This window comes from Strix aluco, chromosome 25 (genome assembly GCF_031877795.1).
Source record: "Strix aluco isolate bStrAlu1 chromosome 25, bStrAlu1.hap1, whole genome shotgun sequence".
NCBI classification, from domain to species: domain Eukaryota; kingdom Metazoa; phylum Chordata; class Aves; order Strigiformes; family Strigidae; genus Strix; species Strix aluco.
This window is the reverse complement of record NC_133955.1, coordinates 3,801,298-3,817,500: the sequence shown is the minus strand read 5'-3', so window position 1 is coordinate 3,817,500 and position 16,203 is coordinate 3,801,298. Positions and strand designations below refer to the sequence as shown.

Genomic DNA, 16,203 nt, shown 5'->3' with positions numbered 1-16,203 from the left:
TGCTCTTATCTGGTCTGTCAGGTTTGTTCTAGATATGCTGTGTGTTCAAGAGGTGAGGTCAGCCTGGCTGCATGTTAGTTGGCGTTATTGCAGTTGCAGGAGGGCTGTGCTAGCTGTGCGTATGGCCCTGGGTTCAAAGGGGAGGGCTGCTGCTTCCGTAAGCCCTTGGGTACATAAAGTTTGCAGCCAGTGTGATTGCCAAGGATAAAATATAGTCCAAGAGGACTGAAGGAGGTTTAAAGAAGGAAAGGGAGCTCCAGGACAAGGTTGGGTATGAGACGCCTTTTCCCTAACATCATGAAGCCTGATGAATTTTCATGCGTTTCTCTTCACAGGAGCCGCGGAGCAGCCGGTGCCTGGGTAAGGATCATCTCATTGCCTTAGACTGCCATGGTCCCAAGCTGTCCTTGAGGCTGAGGTAGTAGATTGAATAGTTGTGGAGTCCTATCCTCCCTTTGAGCTAACTATACAATCTACTGTCTTTCCTAAGGAGACAGTCAGGTCTTCAGTTCTCGTCGCCTACTTCTACTCCAAGCGTCGAGGCAGGTGGTGCAAGTAGTGCAAAGCCAGTGATACAGCCGTGACTGAGGCAAGACCTCTGCACTGCTCTGTGGAGGTGAGGTAGTAGGTTGTATAGTTTGGTGGGAGGGATTTTATCCCATTTCAGGTGATAACTATACAGTCTATTGCCTTCCTTAAAGAGCAGCAAAACCACTGGAGGACTGGCTCAGCCACAGAGCTCCTGAGGCAGCACTTCTTTCTGTTGAGGATCCCAAAACAGCACGACGTTGTTGAACAACTCAGTGGGTCTTCTCTTACAGCATCCAGGATTGCATCTTCCAGGGACTGCTCTGTGCCTCGGTCGTATGAGCATGGAGCCACCTGCTTACAGAAAACCTGTCTCTGTTTAATGGGTGCAAGAGAAACAATGAAACGAGTTGGTGCATCAGCTGCTGGCGTCCAGTTCTATTCTTTTTTTGCAGGAGGTGGTCTCAAGTTGTAAAGGGTTTAAATGCGCTGTTCTTTTCTAGTCTGTCTTTGAGTCTGGAGGGGACTGGATACTTTGGTACAAAGAGGATAGGTCTGAGCTTGTGATCTGAGTTTGTTGCACCCAGTTCTGAAGTTTGGGTTAAGAACTAGATCCAAGAGGAAGCTTAGCCTGTGGACTCAAAGCTCTGGGAGCTGATCAGATTTGACTGGTTGGCCCCTGCTCAGGAAGTGCATTCTGTTCTGGACAAGTTCCCAGCTCTCCCATGTTACAGAGTTAGAGGGTGGTTTTTCTGATTTGATAATCCGTATCAACCTACCTCACTTATATGCAAACCCTGGTGAGGAGATTAGGGCTCCTGTGTATTTATATAGAATAAGCCAACGATTCAGACTAACACCCTGTCCTAGAGCAGAGACAGGTAAAGAAGAGATGTGAGCCAAAGGGAGCAAGTCCTAATCCTTCCGGGTTCTCCCAGTCAGGTAGCACTGTCATCTGACAGCAGACATATGAGAAGACAACGTGCTTCAGAGCTCTGGCACTTGACAAGGGACAGGGAATCGTTATTTCTTCTCTTTCTTAGGAGCAGATGGGACTATCCCTCTGCCATGGTCCAGTGTAAGCAGGATCGAGTCCATGACTGGAGCTGCAACACGAGCAGGGCTGCATCAGTTCAAGACTGAAGGGCATCTCGGGCCATTATCACTGCCGTCTCACTGTCAGGGAGACGTGTGAGACCTGAGACATCGGGCAGCGGGGGCAAGCAGAGGACATCTTCTCAGATGAAGTGGGAGGAAGAGAGCTGCAAAAAGAAATTGGAGCCCTCAAATTTCACCCGGAGCAAACACACAGGGAGACTCAGACCTGACTGCTTGGGCCATGGGACTCCCCAAAATGAAGCAGCTTGTTTAAGGCTCCTCTGCTTCTTGGGATGGGGCGTAGCTGCAGCGAGGCTGGGACGTGACTTCCTCAGGCTGGGCAACAGCTGGTGGGTGGGGATGCCGCAGTGTCTAGCAGCGAAGGAATGCAGTCCTCTCTCCATAAATCTGGCTCTTCAGCAGTCCTGGCGACTTGCTGTGCAAAACTACAGCTTGGTCCTCTTGGATGCCTTATTATCCTCTAGCTGCTTGCTGAGGGGCAGGGCTGCTACCCGCAAATTGCTTGGAAGGTACCAAAATAGCACCACAAGCATGGGAACAGAGCGGCACATCCACTTCGTATTTAAGAGGTATCCCCTAGAAAAGAACTAATCCTGTGTGTCCCAAACAAAATCAGTTCAGTCCCCCTCCATTGCATTGATGTTAACGCAGAGAATCTCAAGCAGTGAAACTGTGTGAGCTGGAAGCCATGAATAAAATATTACTGGAGAAATTCTCTTTTGAAAATAAACTTGTTTGGACTTTTTTCAAACTGTGTCTTTTTACTGCCTTGAAGCGAGCTTGGATGGTGAACTGGGATCTCTGGAGGGGTGGCCAGCGTTCCTGAATCTGCGCCACTGACCAAATTCTCCGTTTGACCAAAATCCTGAGCATGAAAGGGAAGCCACAGCCAGGACACAACGAGGACGTGGGGCAGATTGGCTTGGCCGGGCAGCTGAGACCATCCATTTTGGCTGTCAGTAGGTGCTTTCCTGGGCCAACCTGAATCCTGTCACGAAGCTCAAACCTGCTTCCTCACCTCAGTCAGCACGAGGGCTTCTCTCTGCCTTGGACAGTCCTTGCTATAAGCATGTTTATAACTCTGATACCAGCAAGGGGTGAACACAGGGACTTGCAGGCTGCGCTAACACATCGTCTTGTCTCTGATAAATCACAACTAGGGCTCAGAAACCTGCCAAGGCAATATTTACTTTCTCTAATGCTTCCTGGTATATGGGAAAGAGCAGCCTCTGCCCAGGAGGGAGGTTAACAGGTTGTCTGAGCTTATAACTATGGAAATTTGGGACATCCAGCTAACTCGCTGGCCAGGATGCTCAGGCACGTTTCAGCAGGGCAGCCGTGCTGTGGCAGCAATGCCATCACTGGCCACAATGGCAATGAGGGGTAGGCTCCTTCTTTTAGCAAAAAGCAGCCAAGAAACAAGAGGGAGAAAGGTGAGTCCCCACCAGAACCCCCGAGGACCCTGCAGGACGAGAGCGCGTTCAGCCCCAGTACTCTGAGGGGATATGGGGCAGCTTGCTGGACCTACGGCATCATGGCCCCAACTGCAAATCCCCCAGGATGGTGCCCGTGCTTGCCCCAACCCTTCCAACTCACCATGTTCAGGGGAGCTTCAGGAGCACGAAGCCAAGTGACGTCTCACTCAACCTGCAGTGGGCACGTCCCTCTCTGCTGGGAAACAGAATCCAGGGTTGGCAGGGGAACCAAGCAGGCAGGGTGAATGTAGCAGCCAAGCCTTATAAACACCACAAATCTCATTATTTTAACCCAACTGACCACAGCTGATGATTAAATGCCTCCTCCTCCTCCCACCACACATGGCTATGGGGCTGCCAGGACCCAGCAGTATCTTTGCCAGGGTGTTGGCCCCTTCCCCCCCCCCCCCCCCAGGAGTTGCCCACTGCATCACCCCGGTGCCAGCGCATCCTTCATGCCAACCCCAGAAATGGTGTGGAAATGCCACAAAAGTCTCCTTTGAATGTTTTGTGTCCTCCCCTGTGCACCACACCATACCCTGCCCTGGCCGTGTTCCCTCCCTCCCTAAACCCCCCTAATTTAGGATTAAACCAAACCAACCCAAATACCCGTGCTGGCAGGGTTCAGCCCCGTTGTCCTGGGGTGCAGGGGGAAGAGGAAAGGAAATTTGCCTTCTGGTTTTGAATTTTCTGTTACAAGGAACTCTATAAATAGGTCCTTGCACAACTGCGTGTTTCCAGAAGTCAAAAGCTTAAGGAAAACAAGACTCAACAGTTTTTACAAGGTCCACTAGCCCCAAAATAATGATAAAATATTTAAATCCTAGAATTATTTTGATGGGCTGATGCTAAAGCTGTGTATCAGCAGCACCATTGTTCCCAGCTCCACGATGGCTCTCAGCAGGGTGAAGGATCCAGCGTTGCAAAAAATCAGGTGTTGACCAAATGCCCTGATTTTACTGGGAGGTGAAATGCTTTTCTGCTCTTTTTATTGTTTATAGGGAATTACTGCTACGTCCTCCTTCACACAGATGGAAAAACAGTCACGGTCTTAAATGCTCTCCCAGCTCCATCCCTGGCTGAACCCTCGCCCTGTACAACTGGTGACCACCAGCCACTCTGGCTGTATTTCTCTCACCTGCCCCTACCCCAAGGCTGGATTTTTTTCCCCGAAAGCAGCTCAGCAGCAGGAGCTCAGCCTGAAACGAGAGCGTACAGCAGCCACGGCACCTGGGCAGGAGGTTATTTTTAATCTGATTCTTAACTACATCTGATGCTTGTGATTAAATAAAGCACTAAACTCTCTGTAGGGTTCTGCGTAGGGAGTTCAGAGCTGCCCAGTTCTCTGCGGTGTCTCTCCCACTGCCATCTGCCGGTCACCGTTTACCAGGGCTGGCGGTGACCGTGACCTAAAAAAACCCCGCAGGCAGCTGGTTTCCTGTACGAGAGCTGGTGCTGCTGGGCTCCTGCTGTAGGATTTCAGGGAGAAGGGAAAGGCAGAGCTGCAGGGCAGCCTTGCCAGGCAAAGCAGGGGCAGAAGGACGGGGAGAAGCAAAAAGCAAAGGTCCGATCCCAGCACCGCTCCCGTGCTGCGAGTTCACACCCCGCGAGGCCCTTTCCCCGTGTGCTGCTCGCAGCTGGGTGACGTCCTACAGTGAAAATGCTGCAGAAACACGGCTTCTGGGGACACATGCTTGTATTTAACTTCTTTCTTTACTGCAAAGATGAAAAAGTATGTGTTTGGGGGTGAGAGAGGCTCGCTGCTGGGCCTCTAAAAAGAGGGAACCAGAAGTGCCCCAGCCCCAGTTTTGATCTTTTTTTTTCTCCGAGCTCTCTTGCTCTTGCTTTCCTTGCCCAAAAATTCCTAGTGGGGACATATTTTTGCTTTGCACTAAGCTGGGCGCTCGGGGAATATTCCCTACGTCATCCTCAATCTCCTCCTGGCTGCTGCTTTTACACCGGATTAAAAACATTAAATTGCAACCTTGCAAAATCCGGCACCCGGATGCTTTTGGAAAGCAAAAAACCCCTTCAGCACCCCCAGAACCCACGTTGTCTTTTAGCAATTCTACCTAAGCACACAATCAAGAACATTTTACAGATAGAATAAGCAGGCCCCTGGCCTCCAGATCCCCCAGGGAGACACTGCACGCCCCACAACAGACTTTCACAACAGGATTTATTCAGTGCATGCTCTGGGGATGAACGGGACACAACATCATGGGGGAGGACACGAATAGTGGCCTTCAGGACATTCTCCAACTCATCTCTTTAAGAAATCAAAGGATGTGCCAACCAGAGAAGGGACTGTATCTCCTAGTCCCTTCCATCGGTCTGCAAAGCTTGAGCCATATTTAACACACCTTACTGGGAATCCTCAGGTGAAGGGAGCGGAGACATGGGGGAGTAAAACACACAGTGTCCCAGACAATGAAAGCGGTCCTGTAACAACTCCTGGAACCACCAGTAACCTCCAACATCATTCACTTGACTCTCTTGAGCTCAAATTGTACCAGCACACGTGATGACTAGTTTCTCCTGGACCAGGTTCCACCACACGCAAAATATATGTCAACTGGGATTTGTATCTAAATTCAAATACACTTCAGTTATGCAAAGAAGGAAGCCATGCAGAAGAAAGCCGTACAGAGGAGTCAGTAACTCCTCTTTAGCACTGAAGGTTTTTCTTCTGTGCTTGCACACAGGTGCAGGCACACGCGTAAAATAACGTCATGGCAATGGACTAACTGTGGGATGGGTACATGCGGCAGAGAGCAGAAGAGAGGAAGGAGACAAGGGTTGCAGAGGTGTGAGGAGAAAGGAGTACATCTGGGTAGTAGCTACCAGAACCAGGAAGGAAATAGAAAACCTCTCCTGTGGAACAACAAAAAAAAGCCACTCTTTTTAGACAAGGTGGGGGAAGAGATGAAACTTCTCCAAAACTGAGACAGACAGACACATCAGGAGGGGAAAAGAGCATTTTTGTTGGAAACTCATCCTGACAAACACCAAATCCAACCACCACGTCTCATGGCCACTCGCGTTTCCAAGTCATTCTGCTTTCCCTGGGGACACGGTGCGGCGGAGCCTGCCAGCCACACAGGTGGGTGGGACAGCTCATCACTTCCAGTTTGGGAACGGACCAGAAGCCCAGGCTGGCTGGGAAGAAAGGAGAAGGGTCCAAGGTCACCAGCATTATGGCAGACACCCTCCTGCCCTTGGGTCTCCTCAGGAAGGGGACCAAGTTCCCATGGGACTGCCAGCTGCCCTTGGCTCGCCGGGGCTGGAGCAGATGAGGCAGGGTAAGAAGAGAGCGTGTCAACCGGAATTGTCTGTGGTGTCTCCCAAGCCTACCAGGGTTGTGGAACAACCAATGCTGAAGAAAGCCTTGGTGACTGGTGCAGGGACAGCTGGGAAAGACCATTCAAAGCAGAAGGCCCACCAGGATGACACTGGGTAGGAGGAAGAGTGAAAGCCCCAAGCAGGTACCGGGGGCTCCATCCGTGGGCTGATCCATGCTTGTCTGGTCTGAGTTTGTCTCCAGTTCTTCAGTGTCCACGGCACCTGCTGGCAGAAGAGAAGAAAACCCAGAGTTAAGGGGGAAGACCGGGACAAAAGGGAAACTCCCGCTCATGCAGGTCCATCAGTGACGTGCACCAAGGCACCGCGAGGTGCGAGGCAGCAGCGTACCGATCCAGCGAAGGCGTGACACGGCGGTGGGTTAGTGGGGAGCAGGCTGTAAACAGAACCATGCTGCACAAACGAGACATCCAACCTTTCAGCGTTAGAGGAAAGAGTGAGGAAAAGGATTGGTGCCACACACGAGAGGAGGATCCAGAGGACCAGTCTGATACTGGTTCCTCCCAAGCGCTCTCCATGCTGCTTGGGGATCACTGAACGTCTGCGTCTCCATGCCAGGATGGACTCCACAATTACCTTACCTGAGAGGGAGGTCTGGAAAGCAGGGCTCTGCCCTTTTTTTTCTCTGGAAGATGATGTTAAGCGCAAGAAGGTAGGCTCTTCAGGGCTGAAAACCACTGACTTTGAAGGGGTTATGACCTCAGCTTTATTGAAAACTAACTTGATCTCTGGAACAATTTGGCTGAGGGATGGAGGTGGACTGGAAAAGGCTGATTTCTCTTTCCTGTCCTCTTTCACATCTTTCTTTATTTCTGGGACTGATTTGGGGCTGAAGGCTGTGCCCATGCTTTCTAGTAAGGCCGGATCCTCTGTAGTTAAGGGGCTAACAGGATCTCCAGTGTCTACCTCTACTTCTGGAGATACTTTATAATCCAGGTCTAACGTGGGCTCAAAGGAAAGAGTTAACGCAGTTGCCTCAGTAGGATTGAGTGTTTCTGTTTCAGTGGGTTCTGGCTTTGTGGTTGTGGAAGTTTTCGCTTGTGTCTTGGCTGTTGTGGTAAGCGCTGGTGGTGTTGTGGTGAGTTTTGGCTTTGCTGATGTCGTAGTGGCAGGTGTTGGCTTGGCTGTAGTGGTGGTAGATGTTGGTGTGGTGGTTGTTGGCTTGGCTGTAGCAGGCTTTGGCTTAGCCACAGTTGTGGTGGGTTTTGGTGTGGTGGGTGGTGGCTTGGCTGAAGTGGTGCTTGTGGTGGGCTTTGGTTTGGTTGTAGTGGTGGTCGTGGTGGACTTTGGTGTGGTGGGCGCTGGCTTGGTTGTAGGGGTGGTTGTGGTGGATGTTGACTTGGTCGTAGTGGTAGTTGTGGTGGGTTTTGGTGTGGTGGGTGATGGTTTGGTTGTAGTGGGTTTTGGTGTGGTGGGTGTTGGCTTGACGGTAGTGGTGGTTATGGTGGGTTTTGGTTTGGTGGGTGTTGGTTTAGTCGTAGTTGTGGTTGTGGTGGGCTTTGGCGTGGTGGGTGTGGTGGGTTTTGGCGTGGTGGTTGTGGTGGGCTTTGGCGTGGTGGGTGTTGGCTTAGTGGTAGTGGTGGTTGTGGTGGGTTTTGGTGTGGTGGGTGTTGGTTTAGTCATAGTTGTGGTTGTGGTGGGCTTTGGCGTGGTGGGTGTTGGTTTAGTCGTAGTTGTGGTTGTGGTGGATTTTGGTGTGGTGGGTGTTGGTTTAGTCGTAGTGGTGGTTGTGGTGGGTTTTGGCGTGGTGGGTGTTGGTTTAGTCGTAGTGGTGGTTGTGGTGGGTTTTGGTGTGGTGGTTGTTAGCATGGTGGGCTTTGGCTGGGCAGTAGTGGTGGCAGGTGCTGGCATGGTGGGTTTTGGTTTGGCCATGGCTGTGGTGGCTGCTGGTGCTGCAGGTTCTAGCTTGGCTGGGGTTGTCAGTGGGAGGGCGGTGGCAGGTTTTGGCTTGGCTGTCGTTGGGATGGGTGCTAGTGTTGCGGGTTTTGGCTTGGTTGTGGTTGGGAGCATGGTTGTGGGTTTTGGCTTGGCTGTGGTGAGTGTAGTTGTGGGTGGTTTGGCTGTGGTTGTGCTTGGGAGCACAGTTGTGGGTTTTGGCTTGGTTGTGATTGGGAGTGTGGTTTTGGGTGGTGGCTTGGCCGTGGTTGGAAGTGTGGTTGTGGGTTTTGGTTTGGCTGTGGTGGGGACTCGTGTTGTGGGTGCTGGTTTGGCTGTGGCTGTGGTGGGCACTGGTGTTGTGGGTGCTGGTTTGGCTGTGGCTGTGGTGGGCACTGGTGTTGTGGGTGCTGGTTTGGCTGTGGCTGTGGTGGGCACTGGTGTTGTGGGTGCTGGTTTGGCTGTGGTGGGGACTCGTGTTGTGGGTGCTGGTTTGGCTGTGGTTGTGGGTTTTGGCATGGCTGTGGTTGGGGTGGATGGGCTTGCCTTTGTTGTCACAGGGGCTGGAGTGGTCTCTTCTACAGTGGGTTCTGGTAAGAGACGAAAAGGGCCACGGGTTAGGGCTGGGCTCAGCTGACCTCAGTGGATCCCCTGCACCAAGCGGGGCCACTAGCAATCAGCCGGGGGGGAAGCAACAGCCGACCCCTCTCAGGTCACTCCGGGCCATCCCCCGCTCTGGGGTTCCCAACCTGGAGACATCTTGTCTCCCTCACACAACCTCCTGCCTCAGGACCGGGGCAGCCATTGCTGGCTCAGGGGGTACGAGGTCCTTGTCTGCTCCTCCTCGAGGCAGCTGACCTGCCGTAGGCGCTGCCACTGCACCTGATGTCTCATGGTCCAGACCTGGAGTTGCTGGGCCAGGGCTTCCCAAAGCTCCAGGAGGGATCAGAGCTTGGACCCCACCACAGGGGTCTGAGCCCCAAGAGCCTGTCAAGGGACACGTACAACTTCACTTACCACACAGGGAGTTGACACAGACTCTGTCCTCAGGACACTGCGAGCATGAGGGTCCTTCCTTGTATGGCTTTCGGCCTTTCATATTACCCCTGGAAGCAGAAGACACCAAGAAAAAGAGGCATTAAGAATGGGGGAAACACCCATCCCAAAGAGGTGGTCTGATTCAACTGGAATATCCCAGCCAAGACAAAACTCAGGATTAATGTAAAAAAACAGATCTTGGTCTCCTGCCACAGACTGTCAGTGCCGTTTACTCGATGGCCTGACCCCGAGGCTGCTAAAACCAGGGGAGACAGCTCCACGGAGCAGATCCTTCAGCACCCCTCAGAACAGAGCAGTCGATGGGTATCTGCACACGTGATGTCGTCTCCCTTCTGCTCAAGACCCCTAAGAAGGTCTGCAGCGACCGGCCACCCTTGTTTGGCCTCACCAGCTCCAAGCAAGTGGTTCCTGAAGCTGGTCCCAGGGCGGGCACTCACCTCTCCTCCCACGTCCAACCCTTCCTGCTGGTGCAAACATGTTTCTCCACCCAGGCAACTGCTGCTGCCAGCGGGGAAGAACAAGGCGCAGAGCAGGGAGCTGCCGTTTGTACCCTCAGCTACTGGGAGCGTTGGCCGTGGGCAGCTCTTGGAGAGCAAGGAGGTCCCTCCCTGGTTCTGTGCCAGGAGCTGCACCAGACCTCAACAGTCGCAATCACGGGCGAGGATCACCAGACAACCCTTCCTTCCTTTGTGACCAACCCAAGATTAACAAAGACCGTTCTTGGACTTGCTTTGCTGTTATTTCTGAACAAGGCCAAATCCTGCTCTGCTATAGGAACCGAAGGAAGGACATTTCCAGCACAGAAACCCCACCAAGATGCACCAAGCCACGCGAGGCATGGGACTTACGGTGGGTAATAGTTGCAAACAAGCAGGTACATGTCTTCTGTTTCGATTCCGTCGATCTTCTCACAAAACTTTGCCCCACAGCCGATCTGATGCGTGCTTGCCCAGACCACCTAAGACAAAGACCAGGGGTGAAGGTGAGGTGAGTGGGGGAAGGCAGATGCCCTGTTGGCAGCCTGTCCCCTGGCCTTGAAAGCTGCTTTATCACCCCACCAATGTCCCCCCTCATCTCTTAGTGTGTGCCCCAGATCCCCACGTTGCTTTAGCATTCAGGATCCTGCCCCTTGTGTCTGGGCCACCTTCCCAACCTAGGGCTGCAGCTCACACATCCAAGTGCCAGAGTTCTCCTCCCACATAGTCCATCCAGGTAGAGCATCACCATCTCTGCTTTGGTCCTGGAACCCTCTGTACATCTGTCCTTGTATTTACCACCACCACCACCTCTGGTCCTCCTTCCCCACCCAAGCTGTGAAGAAACACTCAGACCTCATATCTCCACCTAAGCCAAGCTGGCACCCAGCTCTACTGAGCAGCCAAAGAGGGCTGCAGAGCTTGTTTAAAAAAGGTCTTCTCCAAAAGGCTGGTCATGCCTGGCACCATGCCCAGGTCCCCCTGTATCATTCTGATTCCTACCTGGTTCCTCACCCCTTTGTAGAAACTTTGGAAGGAGCTGGGGTTCTGGTACAGCTCCTTTCCCAAGACCCCCATCCCTACACCCCAGAAGCCTGGTACCTGGGTGTAGTGGCCACACATCTGTCCGGGGGCACACGTGGAAGTTGTCAAGTTGTAGTATTTCTCCTCCCCGTTCCAGTCTTCCACAGCAAATTCTAGGTCCAGGGTTGGGGCCATAGCAAAGAGGTTTTCCCCCCGTCGGCCCCTCTCCTTGTTGTGGTCCCAGATGCACTTCTCTGCGTAGGCTTGAGCAAAGGCCTCCAGCTCCGTGTCCCAGCTCTGAAAGGAGCTCGGCGTCAGCATACGGAGAGGGACACTGGGCTCTCTGACACACACAGGACACGTACCAAGGATCCTTGGGCTCTCGGGCCACAATTTCCCCATTCATGAGTATTCTAATCCCTACCCAACATAGTCCTCAGGAGATGGGATATCCACAGTCAGTCCCAGCACAACCCAAACTTTAGCTTATAGGTCAAACAGGGGAAGGTCAGGACATCAGCACAACTCTCACAACTTTGCCTGGAGCATCTCTAACATCATCATGGAGCATCCTCAACTCAGCGTGGAGAAACCATGAATTCAGACGGAGGAAGGGAGGAAACTGACCCCAGGTCATGCAGGAGGGGGCCTGGGGCCATCCCTCTTTGACCGGGGTTGGGATGGGAGGAGAGCAGGACACATCTCCCCTGGCCGCTGCACAGAGCCTGGGAGCACACGCTCCTGGGAAACATCATCTGCTCGCCTGGATCCGAGACGCGGCTGCCCGGCTGCCTGCCAAGAGCCCCCTCGGAGCGGCAGCAGCCCCACCGCCAGCTGAGCCCACCAGCCCGTGGTCCCCCGCTGGCCACATTGATATGCATGAGGAGGAGGAGGAGAGGTTTTTTTGCAGGGAGGTATACAAGGAACGCTACACTGCAGCTGTTTGGACCGTCCTTGTACCATTTGATGGAGACAGCAGCTTTGCTTCTGCAGCGGGCTGGAAGGCAGCCCAGCAAACAGTGGGTCCTAAGGGGGGACCTTCCCGGATGGAGGCAGAGGGGGACAGAGCACGGCCCTGATGCAGGACATGTCCCCATGGGGTGTTGAGGGGATGCGGACGGGCCCCTGAGCAGCAGCACAAAGAGACCAGGGGGAAAGGACACCAAAATATCTGGATAGGGGCACAGATATTGACCTCTCACCGTGGCCCTGAGCCAGGCTGAGAGCGACGGCTGGAAACCCAGTTTGGGGAGCGCACGCTCCTCTTCCTCTGGCAGGGAGCTGGGCTCCATAAACAGGGGACTCGCACCTGCAGGATTTGCCTCATTAAAAAAGAAAAGTGGCTTTAGGCTATGTATCCCCCCCATCGCCTAACTATTTCCACAGCAACCAGATCCATGTCCCAAACAGAAGCGCGGGGTGACCTCAGCCGGGCATGGTGCCACGGCAGCAGGTGAACTCGGAGGCGAAGACAGCTCATGCAAACGTCCCGGGAGGGAGGCGAGGACGGCGCTCTCATGGAAAACCTCTACCAAGAAATCGTCAGGGCTGCTGTAAGTTAAACATTTGTTGTGTTTCAAAAAAAAAAAAAAAAAAAAAAGCCTTTGGCACCAGACTGCGAGCGGGTCCTGTATGTTTAAGCAGAAACAAAGCGGCGCTGCGGAGGGGAGCATCTCAAAGCACACGATCTGCAATCAAAGCTTCAGCCAGGAGCAGCAGTCATTGGTTCAGAACTGCCACTGACTTAAGGACCCAAAGGGATTGTTCCCCTCAGGCTTTGGCTCCAAAGCCCTTATACTCTGAGTTTTCTGTGCCCTGCCCTGGTGGGTTCCGTGGGACCATGGTGCTTAGGGTTCTGGCTCTGTCCCCTCGGAGTCACTAGTCAGACCTCCTATGCCTGAATACAGCTTTTTGCTCCATTTGCTTGGTAAGCTCCTGTTTACCAGACCACAAAGTTTTAATTCAGCCTGGGCAACTTTTGGGCCAGGCAGGGAGGTCTCCTCTAAGTACACTGTGACCAAAAGACAAAAGTGCTCCAACTATCCATGATAAACAGTTGTCCTCCTCCTCCAGGCGTTTTGCAAACAGTGAGAAAAATCACATGTGGTACAAGATAAAACACGACAGCCAAATTTTAATCAAATCAAGGGTCCGAATAAGACAAAAAGCAGCACCAGTTCGAGAGCTCCTTTTTGCTCCCACTGCAGCCACGCATGATGGTGGGGCCCTGCCTCAGTTTCCCCAAGCAAAATGGGGGATCCCTCACCTCCAAGACAGCCATGCACAAATCATGGTGAGGATTAGGAACACGATGGAAAGCCCAAACAACTGAATGACCTGGTTGTCATGTTCAAAGTTGAGGTTCCCTCCTATAGATAAAAGCCCATTGACCTGAAAAGGCAAATAAAATGCACCAGGCGATGCCCCACAGCAGGATTCCCCCTCCAGCCTGGGGCACCTGCTCATGGCAACATCTTTCCTGCCTTCTCTCCCCATCACAAGTTGCTCTGGTGGGCAGTCATGTGAGAGAGAGCTGCATCGCTCTCACACAGAGCATCAGGGGCCACGGATCACACTTCAGAACTTCCAGGAATGATCAAAGACAACTCTATAGGGGAAAGGAAACTCATCACTTTAGAGGCAATTTAGGGAACTTCTCCACTAACACCTAGTTGTGACCCTACACAAGAATTGCTCTGCCTCCCCTAAAGAAAACCTCGATCCCTCCTAGTATAAAGATCAAGGCTTGCGCTACAAAAACACCCTCTGACATTCCCCTGCACTAAAAGCCACTTACCATCTTCAGCATATCCATAGCAGGAGGAGACACCTGGGAGCGGTATTTATTGTGCCCATCCAAGATTATCTTCTTTTCTTCATCACTCAGGGACCAGCTCAGCTCCAGCGCTGTGAGCAACAGGAAAACAGGAGGAAGACCTGAGCTCAGCATCATGCAGCCAGCTTCTGCTCTTAGCAGCCCACGGCTCTGGCAGTCAGATTTAAAGCACCTCCCAAAAGCAAGGAACACCCAGCAGCTTGAAGATTGGGGAGGAAATGTATTTCTTTATTAGAGCAGAGTTTCGGAGCCACACGGTACACACCCATCTCACATTTCGGCCGTGATGGAGAAGCAGCAGCACGGCCGGTGCCAAGGAGTGTGCAGGGTCCACTCCCCGAGACAGACCCTGTGCCTGAACCGTAATCCCTGCATTGGTATTTTCATCCAAACCTCCGCTGCTCCAAACCTCAGACATCCCCTTAGCCCTCAGTTATGGGTCCCCTCTTCTACCTCCTGTCCCTTTTCTCCTCACCCATAACAATAATCCCATGGCAACTGGCAAAGCCCTGTTTTATACAACGGTCCTCCCCATCCTTGGAACGCAGCTGTGTCTAGAAACGAAGGCAACAAGATACAACTGCTGAGAACAATTTGCAGCGTCGTAACTCCCCGGGTGGGAGTCAGAGCCCCCCTCAGCCAGCCCCATGTCTGAGCACAGGCCGTTTTTGGGGGAAAGCAGTGGGCAGCTGGGAACAGCCCCCCAAGCGCTCCCCCAGCCTGCTGGTGGGGGTAAGCCAAGGGTTGATGCCCCTTCCCTATGCCATCAGGAGAAGAACAGGGTATAGAGTTGAAATTGCCCTAAAAAAGGGGAGTTGAGAGTCTGTAGCTGCCTTCAGGGCTGGCTGGAGTAGCCGGACCATTAGCTCTGGAGGGACAGGCTGTGCTCCCTCCCCCCCAGGCAGACACCCGCAGGGCCCAACATCAGGTGTCCTGAACCAAGCCTGTCTGGCAGAGACCCTCCCGCCTGCCTGCAGCCTCTTCCTCCCCATCTGCGATTGTGCAACCGCCCCGGCTCTGCTCCAGGAGCTGCCTTTGGGGATCACAGGCTATTAGAAAGGATCAGCGGGTGGGCAGCTCTGGCTAGCAGAACCAAGTTAATCACACGCTGTCGGCTCGGCCTCCCCCTCTCTCCTCCTGGCTCCCCAGGCAATGCTTTGCCATTTCTCCTTTTGCTTTGGACCACGCTGATCATCCCTCTTGCCCCAATAGTTCTCCTACTACCCCCCTCATCTCTTACCTCTGCATATTACCTTCTCTGTCATTAGGCCCAGGGTCTACTGTACTCTCAACAGTCCAACAATTTCTGCAAGCAGGGTCTGAGGCTAACATCTCAACTCCTCCAGCCGAACCAGAGGTTCCCCTTTATTGCTAAGGTGAACTTCCGGACTGCAGTCTCCGTCGAGGCAAACCTGTCTCTGTGCTGAGACACCTCCAAAGCTCTGCTGCTGCATCTCCAGAGACCTGGAGGAACAACTAGAAAGGATCAACGCTGGCTCCAACTCCAGTCGGCTCACTGTGGCTTGGCTTATGAAGAACAAGGCAGAGCTGAGAAGACCCCAACACACCTACTGGTCTCTGCAAATGTGATGCGGAGATGAAGGGCCAAGCTCCAGGTAGCCCCTGGCACTACAGCATCCTAAGCCTCGCAGGAGATAGTGCAGCAACAAGGACTAAGGAAAATGGGACACACAGTGCTCGTGGGGAAGAGAAAACAGCCCTGGAGGAGTCACAACCAGGGCATGTGGCTCACGGGGAAACGTGAGTAAGAGCCGATGCATTCGGCGAGGTCAGGCGCAGCTGCTGGCAAAGGGGGTGCAGGGCCGTTTCTCAACTCCCCAACCTGCCCCGACGGCTCTTTCTGGAGCCAACGTCTGAAGCATCGAGCTTAACAGCGCAAGGCCCAAGCCCCACCCTGGAGCTGACAAGCTCGTGTCCAGCCGGCATTAGGTAAGCGCACAAGGAATGCGGCTTCGCTTCTGCTCCCTCAGGACCAGCCCAGCCACCCCCCCCCGGGAGCTGGGAGCCGCGTGCTGGCACCTGACGGGCTGGGAAGGGGCCGTTCGGGGCCAGTGGGCTCCACAAAGTCACAGCAGAACCACAAAGCCCGGTTTTTTTACTGACTCACGTCTTGAGGATCTTCAGTGCGGCTTCTCTGGTGTCTACCAAGGCTAATACAGTGTCTGGGTGGTGGCAGGATCTTTCTCTCCTCTGCTTGACTGTTTTTATGAACTCCAGAGGAGCTTATCATCTTCTACCCCTCAAGGTTTGGCTGAAATAAGCTGAAGTGTGAAGGAAGGATGGAGACCGTTACTGGGAAGAAAGGAGGGACAGGCAGAGCTGTTGCATCAACAGCGTTTAGGGAACCAGGCTAAAACCCACAAAAGAAACATCTGAGAAAATGTTTTGACATTCCAAACAAAAGTGTTCTGACTTTTCACTTAAAATGACA

General features: G+C 53.0%; 1 protein-coding gene and 1 long non-coding RNA gene across 3 annotated transcripts; one reads left to right on the top strand and one right to left on the bottom strand.

The window, feature by feature from the left end:
* Nucleotides 1-334: 334 nt before the first annotated feature.
* Nucleotides 335-2,398, top strand: LOC141934784 (uncharacterized). Of its 2 annotated transcripts, XR_012626426.1 has the most exons (3): nucleotides 335-360; nucleotides 491-616; nucleotides 702-2,398. It is a non-coding gene; the product is annotated as an uncharacterized LOC141934784 (long non-coding RNA). The 2 variants fall into 2 exon arrangements; XR_012626425.1 differs by lacking the exon at nucleotides 335-360 and having other exon boundaries at nucleotides 403-616.
* Nucleotides 2,399-5,287: 2,889 nt separating this feature from the next.
* Nucleotides 5,288-16,016, bottom strand: PI16 (peptidase inhibitor 16). The gene is made up of 9 exons (XM_074850456.1): nucleotides 15,880-16,016; nucleotides 15,320-15,424; nucleotides 14,992-15,215; nucleotides 13,713-13,822; nucleotides 10,994-11,212; nucleotides 10,265-10,374; nucleotides 9,375-9,463; nucleotides 7,064-8,947; nucleotides 5,288-6,689 (listed from the first exon to the last, which is right to left on the bottom strand). The coding sequence occupies exons 3-9, from the start codon at nucleotides 15,014-15,016 to the stop codon at nucleotides 6,547-6,549; spliced, it is 2,580 nt and encodes an 859-aa protein (XP_074706557.1). The 5' UTR covers nucleotides 15,017-15,215; nucleotides 15,320-15,424; nucleotides 15,880-16,016; the 3' UTR covers nucleotides 5,288-6,546.
* Nucleotides 16,017-16,203: the final 187 nt, after the last annotated feature.

Coding starts and splice junctions, on each gene's coding strand:
- PI16 (XM_074850456.1), bottom strand. CDS start 15,016: ATGACAGAGAAGGTAATATGCAGAG. Junction 13,823..14,991: donor AGAGAAGGTAATATGCAGAG/GTAAGAGATGAG, acceptor TGTTGCTCACAG/CGCTGGAGCTGAGCTGGTCC. Junction 11,213..13,712: donor CTATGGATATGCTGAAGATG/GTAAGTGGCTTT, acceptor AGCTCCTTTCAG/AGCTGGGACACGGAGCTGGA.